Here is an 11,411-nt window from a genome sequence, read left to right as displayed (position 1 = left end):
CGGTCATTTTTGGCGTCAAAACAGATTACGTGATCAAAATTGACGAATTGGTATTTTTATTTTTGGTCACGTGATATCTTATGACGCTGAAAATGAGCGTCAAGCGTCAGCATGAAAAGGCACCTTTTATTCTTAAGGATCTTTGCAGCAACTGTCCAACTGACGCGTTATCTGATGGCGCGCGTGAGGTTAGGTTTGGGTTGGGTTGGGTTGGGTTGGGTCGGGTAAGAAGGTCCCGCGGAGCGGAGAGCGGAGTCTCCGCACTTCGGAGCAGTCGCGAGGAAGAAAACATCGATGTGACTTGGACGAGACTGAATTGTTGACCAATATAGAGAGTGAGTTCGAGCCAGTCGCGACCGAGGGTCGCGGGTCGCGGGTGGCGGGTGGCGGTCGTGTAGCCGCTTCAGCTTCGCGCACGATGATCGAGGAAGCGTCGTACAACGTCGCGACGCCGCGATAGCGTGCACTGGTCTGGAGGGAGCGCAAACGTTGCGAGCGACATTCGTGTCAACCGTAGACACGGCACATGGATGCGACCAACGGGCAGAAGCCCCACGGTGAGGGAAATTCTTCTTTCTCCACCGAAATCATTCCCGAAAAACACTCGTAAAATTTAAATCGAACGATCGTCGAGCAACTTATTCGTTCCGCTAACGAGACATTTATATTTGCAACATAACGCACAGTGTATTTACAGGGTGTCCAGCGGTCGGGGAAGAGTTTGGAAAATTTCCGGGAATTATCAGGAGATTTTATAAATCTCGAAATGTCAGGGAAAAAAAGTCAGGAATTTTTACAATTTTTCTGGATTTTTTTTCATATTTTGTTCCACATTTTTTCTCAATAATTTGAAATTTCTTTAAAAATAAATGTCAACTTTTTTTTCTCTGGTTCTCAGTGCACTAATTATAATCTGTTTTCGTTAAAAATCGATTCATCTATATGTTTGGTAATTCGACACCGATAGATACCATACTACTAGTCAGGAAGTAATATGAATTATTAGTAAAAAATGTTTATTTGAAATTTTATTTGAAATGTTTCTTCAATTTCGATTAACAAATATTAATATTTTATCAAATAGTAATATTAATACTAATAATAATTAATTTATCAAATGTCTTTCTGTGACTAAAAAAATATATATTAATAGCAACATAATAACATTGTTTGAAAATTTTATTTTAATTTAATTTTATTTGTTCATTTAATTTGCTTAAAATGTTATCCAAAGTTTTGTTATAATGTTAGATTCTAATTTATATTTATTTTACGTAATAATTTTTTTCTATTTGTCTCTGAATAATTTCTCGAATTATTATCAGAAGAAAATATGTAAATTGATTCTCATGATATATCTTTTATGCGAGGGAAATAAATTATAATAAATTAAACTTGTTTTATACAGTGGGGCAGTCCTCTACTGGAGGTACACCCACCTCCTTTGACAAGGGTAAGGAGTGGCAAATGGAACTGTTGATGGAGAAATTGCGTTCCAAGGCCTCCACGTTTAAGCCTTTGGTGGAGACGGCCAAGAACATGCGTATGGCCATGGTGAGTGACTTCTTGTTACTTGAAAACTGTAGATGCAAATATATATTAAATTTTTTTCATAAAAACAGGATAAGCGATTCGTAATTGACAGCATGGAGAGGAATCAGTTGCAGAAATGTTTAGATACCCTACAACATTCTATTAAAGTCTCTTCCTTCCAGTCCATGGTGGAACGCCTAGAAAGCTTAGCAAGACAGTTAGGGTGTGTACCTATTCATTTAAATAACAATATACATTATATGTACATTATTATTTAAATAACAACACACATTGTTTTTTTTTTTAATTACTAATTCTATTTTTTTTTTTTTTTTATTTTTATATTTACTTAATATTTATTATTTTACATTGTTATACTTTATTAATCATGCAAATTTCATTAATAGTGTTATATGAAAACTAGATATTTTCATTTATATAAGTAGCAATTAAAATATTACTTTAATAATAATTATTACCTTAATGTATATGTATAATATATTTTTATTTTTATTTATCATTTATATTTTTTTAAGCAATTGTGTACATAAATTGAGCTTACACATTATCTTATTACACAGATTAAAGTTCATGATGTCTGGTCCTCCAGGGACAGAAATATTCATATCCTCCGACATGTTCTTCTTGGAGGTTTTGTTGGAGCCGTCAGGACTTGTTAGAGATGTCAAGATCCATCATGAGGGAAAGAGCGAGCAACAGGTGAGCACAATGGATGTTACTATTGTGACTCTTTTTTTTTTTGTTAGGCGTTTTTATTGATAATCCGTTTATTGAAAATTGTTTTTGCAGAGCTGCGAAGCACTTGCGTCGGCTTTGTCGCGGGGCGACTTTGTCGATTTCACCACGCAGCTAGAAGGATTAGCGTCGATATATCAGCTGAACGCCGATAAGAAAGTAAAATGCAAGGCATTCAGCGCTCTGCAATCTCTTGAGGCTGATCTAGGTGTTCTAGCACAGTTGCAAACGTTTATGAAGGAGCCATTTAACCTGGTTCACAAGAGTCCTGTCGGTTAGTGTGCTATTTATTACATATCGACTTCTGTATAATTTATATTTCGCAGATAAAATTAAGAAAACTATTATTTATTATTGATGTGCAAGTGCATACATATATACGTTTTTTTGTCATTGCCTAGGAATTCTGGAGAGAAGGAGAGGGGGCCACCCGATGAAATTGACGTATTTTGTCTCGCCATACGACTTGATTGACGAAGAGAATCGAACTTATGACCCTTTGAATCCCGATGTCATCGTTAAACGGAAAATTGGTCATTCGGTAACAGTTTGTATGGAAGGTTCGATGGGTCACAAGTTACCTACATCCAGTATCATAACTGTAAATAGAAGTCCAACAGGCAAAAGGTATGTGGAATGAAACTGCATTTTATTTTATATTTATTTATTTATTTTTTCTTGTATAATGATATCATATCATAGTCATATGTAGCAATAATTTCATATGTTGATTACTCATTTTTTATATGTTTTTCCATTTGCTATATTATATCCTTCTTTTACTTAGTTGCAATTATAAATTCATGTCGTTAACATTGCTACCTCTTCTAGTACACCTTCATACGCTCCGTTGACCAGTACAAATTCCTCCATGTTACCCGCCTGCTTCGTGCTGAAACTCGGCAAGAAAATACCAATCTGCATGGAGCTGGTGAAAAGAATACAGAAAGTCACGGAGCTCGAATGTAGTGATATCTCCACGCCACATCCGATGCTTAGCCTGATAATACAGCATGCAAGTGATGGTCAACTAGACTGTCGCAATAACAGGGGTTTATATGTGGTAAGTGGCAAGTTTTGTAAACATGTATTGTTTTTAATATAAAATATAAAACAAATGCAATTATAAAATAAAAGCAATTAAATTTGATGATTCTATAAAATTTTCTACAATTTTATAAAAATATGATTCTTGCGGTTGTAAAATTATTAATATTTTATACATGCATTATTATATTTTATAGAATTTTATATTTAAATATATATATTTTTTCTGATATTTTATATTCTATTCTATTACAAAATTATTAGTGATTTAAAAATTACTATTTAATGACTTTTACTGTAACAACTAATAAATCAATAAAAAAATTTGAAACTTTAAATTCAGATTTTTAAGAAAATGACATTTTTTATTTATTTAAGACGAATTAACGAATATTTTTTATCCATTAGCATAATATAATAAAGAAAATATGCGCTATGTCGAACAATATAAGTCTTGTACAAAAAATTTTATATTATGCATTTTTTATTTCTTTTTTTATGAGAAATCTAATAATTTTGTATAATGAAAAACAAATATTACGTTTAATATAATTTATATCTTTAAAAATATATACACGTTATACAATTTTTATTGTTTTTTTCACTTTCAGACCTTGTCGGATCAACAGCACTGCTACTTTATGACAGAGAACAAAAACATGGAAGGTGTGCTGGTGTGCAGCATTCCGTTCACGCATCCTGCGCACGTGCCACAGATCCTGGTATATCTACGACAACAGGCGCTATTCAATTGCTTGATCGCGAGCTGCGTACGACCCATGGCACGCCAAGATCCCGAACATACAACCATACTCGAAGTAAGCGCCCTTTCTTGGCAGCACATCAGCGTGAGTGTGGAGCATCCATACGAAGAGACGATGGCTACTGCTGAGCTGGACCTGACAGATATATCAGCGCTCAAGTGTCGGTTGTATGGTGTAAGCATGACGACGAATGCAGAACAAACGTCGGATGTCAGCGGGAGGGTGCTACAACGCTGCCTTAGCATACCATTGACTATGCGAACGTTGTTGAAGATCTGGGAGGGTCGTTCCCTGCCCGCGGTAATGAACAATCTAACCGGTGGCAGCGGTAGCGGCAACGGAAGCTATAATCTCAATCTAGGGTCCGGCGGTAAGGACCAAACTGGACAGAACGGCACCGCGTCTGGCATGCCAGACTTTACGAATGGCGAGACGAAGGTGAAGCAAGAGTCCGGCTTGAACAACGGTAGCAACGGGTGCATGGGTGGCAGACAGACACAACAACAACAACAACAGTCGTCGCATCAATTACAGCAACAACAGCAACAGCAGTCTTTTTTAGATGCCGGAACGGAAAATAGTATCGGTTTTCCGTCGTATTCCGGCCAATCCGATACGACGACGATGACGCTAAGCACCGCTGGTGCAAACAACGCCAGCGCTTCCATGTTAAACCCGTTACAGTTGGGCGCATTGCTGGGACAGGCGAAGAATTCTCTAAGTACAGGTAATTCAAATTCGAACGATCGCAGCAAGAAGACACGAAAAAGGAAGACCGGTACGGACGGTCTCTGGCGTAGTCCGAAGCGAAAGGGTGACGGTGGAAGCGGAGATAGTGGCACTGGTGCGGAAATTTTACTAGAGAGCTCAAGCTCGGAGAACTCGACGCCGCTGGGAACTCCCACGGGCGGCAGGGAGAATCTCACGTCAGAGACGAGAACGTCCACGCCGACCTCAGCTACCAGTTTGGCGAGCGGTATGGATTTCTCGAATCTGGATACTACCGATATACTCGGTACTGATAAAAGTGCCTCAGATTATGATCTCGATAACTCGGAGAGAGACAGCGAGATCATGGAGGTGCAGCACAGTAGCGCAGAACAGCAGCAGCAGCAGGAGATGGAAGAGTTAACAAAGACACGCGAGTCCTCGTCGACGCGCAAGTCGAAGAAGAGCCGGAGTAGCGGCGGTAGCGAGGAGAAGAAGTCGAGTCCGACAAACATATTCGTCGACGAGACGTCGACGAATACGAATAATAGTAACAAGGGTCTTCCGGTGCCACCATCAGTAAGTATCACCCCTATCTCATGCGGTAACTTGGATCAAGCGAGTACTACCAACTATAACTCCGTATTGACGGGTATGGGTTTGGAAAGGAGGCCCGGCATTGAAATCATACCCATCACCTCTTCGCCATCGCAGACCAGTCTACCAAGCTCGATCACCATCACACCGATCGCTGGGCCAGCGCCTTCGACGAAGACCGGCGGTTTAACGACGACCGCGACGGAAGAACGTCAGCGAAGCGAACGGAAGAGCGGCGGGAAGAGCAGCAGCAGTAGCAGCAGTGGCAGCGGGAAGAGCAGCTCGGAGGATAATAACAAGAGCGGCGGTAACAAGCTGGAAAAGCGGCGGAAGCGTAAACGGGAGGACAGCCCGATGGGTCCGCCGGACAAGGTTCCATCGGGTGGCAAGCAGCAGCAGGATCCGCTTTCGAAACCGGTGTCAGTGACCATCAAGCCGAGCACCGAACAATCACCGCCTAGCAGCGGTAGCCTGAGCTGCCCGTCATCGCGACCCACCTCACCCGCGGCGGTGAGAAAGTTTAGCCCGTCGCCGACACATTCCAGCTCATTGGCCACGCTTGTAAGTAAATCCAGTCCTACTTTGAAGGCGAGCCAGTCGGCATCTGTGGCAGCCTGCGCCGGCAAATCGGTGCAGAGCCCGAAGCATTCGCCCGTCTACAGCAGCAGTCCAAAGCACAATACGTCGAACGTGGTACCGGTGGTACCAATGTCGGTCCCAATGTCGCTGTCCGTGTCCACGATACCTAACACAGTACCATCCGTCGCGGTGTCTGTGCCGGTACCGGCAAATGCAAGCCCGAAACATGGTAGTATCTCATCTCCGAAACACGGGAGTTCAGCCGCTAGCAGTGGCAAACCCAGTATGTCCGCCCTGAAGTCGGCGACAAACTCGCCGTCCAAGAGCGGCGGTTCTTCCGACGCGACGGCGACTCCGTCCAAAATCAAGTCCTCCTCATCTTCATCCTCTAGCAAAGATTCTTCCAGTCGTGGAGATAAGGAGAGACGAGCATCGTCCGTTGGGTCATCATCCAGTAGCTCGGCCAGCGGCCATCAGAGTCCTAAGACCAAGTCGTCATCATCCAGCGTGAAATTAAAGCAACTGGAGATGATTCCACCCGGCGAAATCGCCCAGGTTTCTTCTCTACCGTCCGCTGGCAACAGCGGTGGCAACACCCCGCCTTCCGGGCAGGCTGACGCGGCGAGCAAGTCCGCGATCGCGGCCCAGCAAGCGCGGAATCGTAAGAGCTCTCTCAATGCCGTGATCGACAAGCTGAAGAACGCGCAGCACTGCACCGAGCCCGACGGTTGCGGTAACGGCAGTGGTAACGTAAAGGGCAGCGCGTCTACTAGTCTTGGAAGTAGCGGTAGTGGGGGAATGAGCGGACAAAAAGAGAAGAGTATCGGCGGCAGTTCGTCGAGCGGCAACAAGACCGTCGCCGAGGGAGGCAAGTCCTCTTGCGTGGCCAAGACGTCGTCCGCGGACACAAAGAATCCCGCATCCGAATACATGGTGAAGCACAGCTCGGACGGCATCAAGATCACCATTAACAAAACCCGCACCAAGGACTCGAAACAGTCGACCGCTAATCAGAAGCTGTCATCGTCATCCTCGTCGTCGGGTACGATGGCGGCTGCGACCTCTTCGGGCACTTCCTCCTCGTCCATGACTTCCTCGTCATCGTTGTCGTCATCCGGCAACATTGTCGGTGGCAATAACGGTTCGCCAAAGACGCATACGGGTCTCAAGCCCGGCGTAAACTCAGGACCGGCGTCGAAAAAACCGCAAACGATGCAGACTCCGCAGAAGTTGTTGCCCACGAAGATGATGCTGGCTACCGGCGGTTTGAAATCAACCAGCTCGATGAACACCAGCGGTGGCACGAGTATGGCGGGCGTGACAGCGTCTGGAGGAAACCCTCTGTCGAAAAGTGGCTCCTCGAAAAGCGGTTCGCCGAAAACGGGTAGTTCCGTAGCGACTGATTTGAGCCGTGGTCGCGACAAACCTAGGATCCCCAAGTCCGGCGACAAGGGAGTATTCGCGTCGAAGAACCTCGATGCAAGGAAGTCAAGTCCGTCTGCCTTGCGCGAGGAAAGCGACAGCGAGCGCGCCTTCAAATTGCTGGCCGCGCACGCGTCCATGTCCAACCTGCCGCCGAGTTTGCCGCCCCAGCTAGTGATGGAGGGTCTGATGAAGCAGCTAGATACTAAATTTCAGATACCGAAGCTGTCAGCTCGCGCAAACGTCGCGGATGCCGCCGACAAGACGAAGTCGTCGGATAAGCTATCATCGATGTTGGCCGATTCCACTAAGCAAACCCTCGACGGTCTGAAGCAGGACTCGGGCAAGCTAGCCGGCCTGTCCAACGTTTCCACGTCAAAATCGTCCCTACCGGACGACCAATCGAGACGGGACCATTCGCAGACGAAGCCGGACAATCTGTCGATCGGCACCACCGCCTCTGGAGCGATGTCCCTGAATCTTATCGGAGAAAACACCAGCGGTCTCATGTTACCCCCGCAAACAGCCATCGACTCGGACGTGCCTACGAATCTATGCATTCAACCGATGGTGGACAACGAGTCGTCCCGCAACGACTCCTGCAAGGAGCTTGGAATGAGGCAGACGTCGACCGGTCAGCCGTACCTTCTCGCCAAGATGGACGACGCGAACGGCAGCGGGGGTGGAATTCTATCCAAGAGCAACATTCCCGATCAATTGTCTGCGTCCACCAAGTCTTACGCGCCAAGTTCCAGCGTCTCCAGCGGCTCGAGCCTATCGTCGAGCAGCAGTTCCATCATCACCGAGAGTTTAAATCTGAGCACCAAATCATTCGAGCAGACGGCTCTGCAAGTCAAGTACAACAAAATCACCGAGGAGAAGAAGCCGCAGCAGACGACGTGCGGCGCGTCGTCCTCGTCCTCCTCATCCTCGTCCATCTTCTCGTCGTTGACCGCCGTCGCAACCGTCCCCGACGATAATCCTGGCGTTGTCATGACGTCAACCGACGGTGCCGACGAACAGGAAGCGGCAGCGGCCGCGGCAGCGATGGCCACGGAGATGCTGCTGGACTTTTCCACGGCGAGCAAGGACCCGATGACCAAGGCCAGCCACGGCATCCCGTCGTCCCTGACTCATCTGACGACGATACCGGAGCGGGCCATGTCCCAGGCGGCCCCGGTGGTGCGTCGCAACACGCCGCCACCCCCGCCGCCCCCGCCCCCGCCCCCGCCGCCCTTGCCGGCTCCCTTCCCGCCCGCCGCCAGTCCGTCCGTTAGCGTGCACATCGTCAAGAGCCCGGCCCCGAGTCCCCGCGTCATTCCGCCTTCCCCCCATTCTTCCGCATCGCCCTGCATCACCGACGACGAGCTCATGGATGAGGCTCTGGTCGGGATGGGCAAATGAAGATTACTTAAATTGTAAGAAAGGGAATGTGCGTGTGCGTAATCGCTCTCTCTTTCTCTATCTCTCTCTCTCTCTTAAGGCCTCTTTAGACGATCTATATTTCGCGTCAAAATTCAAGACAGAATTAATTCCCTATTTATAATTCTATTTTTATGTGTCATGTAATATAGAAAACACACACAAATATATATATATATATATATATACATACATATATATATATAAAAATACATACAAATCAAAATATATATCAAAATATATATCACACATGTATATGTATACGTTAAAACATGTGAATAAAATTATAAATAAAACTGTCTTCAATTTCGTCGTGAATTAGATTGTCTAAAGAGGCTTTCATTTCCTCCTCTCTCCGCCCCCCCCCTCCCCTATCTTGCCTGAATAATAAATAATTAAATTATATATATATATATGTAATAAAAAATATATATACACACATGTATATAATTTTATAAAATAATATAGAAAAAAAGCGAGAGAGAAGAAACGGATATATATTTTAGCTTCTTTAAATTGAGTGTAAAAAAATTTTTTTTTTTTTTTTTCGATTTCTTTTTCGAGGAAAAAAAGAGGCACCCGCAGTTGCAGGTCGGAAAAAAATTTTTTTTTTTGGGGGGGAGGGAATTTTTTCTGTCAAAAAATTATTGTGTCACTTATTCTAAAACTTCTACGCGATATCAAACTATATTAAATATATTTCAACATTTTATTGTGGAAGAATGTTCCAGAGTGTTCAAGTAAGGAACAATCGCCGAGAAGAGAAAAATTCTGAAATATAGTTTTAATGACGTTTCATACCATGTAGAGAAGTTTTAGAATAAGTGACGCAATAGTTTCGACAAAAAAAATTCCGCCCCTCGAAAAAAAAAAAGCTTTTTTTCCTCGCAACTGCCTTAATAATGTACAAAATGTGTCGAATCTTTCTCATGATTTATTCATAAATCTTCCAAGTTTGCGTCTAATCTCTCAAATTAAATATTCTCGATAATAAATGATATTATATAATTTTGTTGCCTTACACGATATATTTTGATTATACTTTTGAAATATTGTATAACTTATATAAATTATATATAAATCCATGACATTCTTTCTTTCGTTCCTTTAAATTTACAAGAGTTATTATTCGGGGTTTTTTTTTGGTTTTTTTATGAGCCACATCTCTCGTGTATGTTTCCGGCTAAATCGTCGATTTGTAAATCCGTGCCGTTGATGTTTCTCACGAAAATAATGGTTTTCCGCTGACGCAACCGGATCACGATGATCGGACTGTTTCGAGATGCACGCTCAAATTCAGGACCTTCCTCTCTTCCGACCCCCCCGTCTTCTTCCATTGTCTTCCATCATACTCTGTTTTACTCGAACACGTCGAAGAAACGTCTGCTTCCCATTTAATTTTTTCCTCGTCTCAATTCGATCGCTCTCCAACACTGCCAGGTCGATAGATCGCGATTCCTCGAAAGAAACGGAGATTCGCTAAATTGACCTTTATTTCTTTCCCTCCTAATCTTTACGCAAAGTCTTCGATCTTGTCCGTAGATCGATCGTCATACGTGTATGAAATTTATATAGCTCGAATTTTTTGTGAAAAAAAAAAAAGCTAATTATAATTGTTAATATGTTGAACGAATGTTGTAGAGTTTTTTAATTGAAGAATAGTAGTTTGTCAATTCACTCCCCTTATGTTTAAATCAAGATCTCCTCTTCCCTTCCCTTTCCTATTCATAATCGATAATACTATGTTTAGATATAAATTGATGACCTTGCTTTTCGAAATTTTGCAAATTCTCAGACACCCTGTTTACAATCGGTACGAATTTTATATAGACCTATACAGACTTGTTGCATATGTTTGTATTATTATTTTGTAAAATATTTAAAAAAAATATTTAGTATATATATATGTGTTAAATATAATGTTTTACAAAACAAATGTGTACATTATTTTTAAATATAATATATAATATTAAATATAATATAATTTACATATGAAACGAAACGAGGATACGCAACAAGTCTGTATTCGCCTCAACTTGAGCAAAAATTCTAGCTGGGCAATATGCACTTTTAAATCCCGGTTTACAATAGAATAAGTCTGAATAAGCCTAGATTAACGGACGCGAGAAGACTATTTCCGGTTTAAGAGCGCCTGACGTAAGGACATGAGCGAATAAAATATTTTTATTTCCTTACTCCTATTCCAATTCTTACTCTTACTTGTATCGTAGACGAGGGTCTTATAGTAATACAAGAAAGAGAAAGAGTGTGTATGCGAAAGTGTTTAAAAGGCTGTGTGTAAAAACGGAGACGAGAAGAATGTATCGCGGTACATTTCTCTCTTTTATAATCTTTTAATGTACTTTTAACAGTAATTTTTTTTTAAATTCCATTCTACATCGAATCTAAAATGTGAAAAAAAAATACGATAAATTATTGTCTCTCTCGGAAAATTAAAACAGAGTTTTCAACAAAATCTGGACGCGAAAGGATATCTAGATAGATATATCTAGAATGAATGTACATACATTTAAAGTTTTACAGGAGTTTAACGAAAATAAAATAAAATAAAATAAAATAAAA

The 11,411-nt window shown here is 42.6% G+C and overlaps 1 protein-coding gene across 1 annotated transcript; it reads left to right on the top strand.

Moving 5' to 3' along the window:
• The first annotated feature begins 185 nt into the window (after positions 1-185).
• Med1 (Mediator complex subunit 1) lies at positions 186-10,461 on the top strand. Its single transcript, XM_072907499.1, has 8 exons — positions 186-557; positions 1,409-1,554; positions 1,623-1,756; positions 2,115-2,253; positions 2,344-2,563; positions 2,691-2,916; positions 3,121-3,352; positions 3,948-10,461. The coding sequence occupies exons 1-8, from the start codon at positions 527-529 to the stop codon at positions 8,808-8,810; spliced, it is 5,991 nt and encodes a 1,996-aa protein (XP_072763600.1). The 5' UTR covers positions 186-526; the 3' UTR covers positions 8,811-10,461.
• Positions 10,462-11,411: the final 950 nt, after the last annotated feature.

Source organism: Anoplolepis gracilipes, chromosome 15 (assembly GCF_047496725.1).
Source record: "Anoplolepis gracilipes chromosome 15, ASM4749672v1, whole genome shotgun sequence".
Taxonomy (NCBI): domain Eukaryota; kingdom Metazoa; phylum Arthropoda; class Insecta; order Hymenoptera; family Formicidae; genus Anoplolepis; species Anoplolepis gracilipes.
The sequence above is the reverse complement of the archived record's forward strand: the minus strand, read 5'-3'. Positions and strand labels throughout refer to the sequence as shown.

Bases quoted from the DNA above. Each gene is read 5' to 3' on its own strand.
- Med1 (XM_072907499.1), top strand. From the start codon at position 527: ATGGATGCGACCAACGGGCAGAAGCCCCACG. The intron at 2,917-3,120 runs GTATGTGGAATG...TACCTCTTCTAG, and splicing joins AGAAGTCCAACAGGCAAAAG to TACACCTTCATACGCTCCGT. The intron at 3,353-3,947 runs GTAAGTGGCAAG...TTTCACTTTCAG, and splicing joins ATAACAGGGGTTTATATGTG to ACCTTGTCGGATCAACAGCA.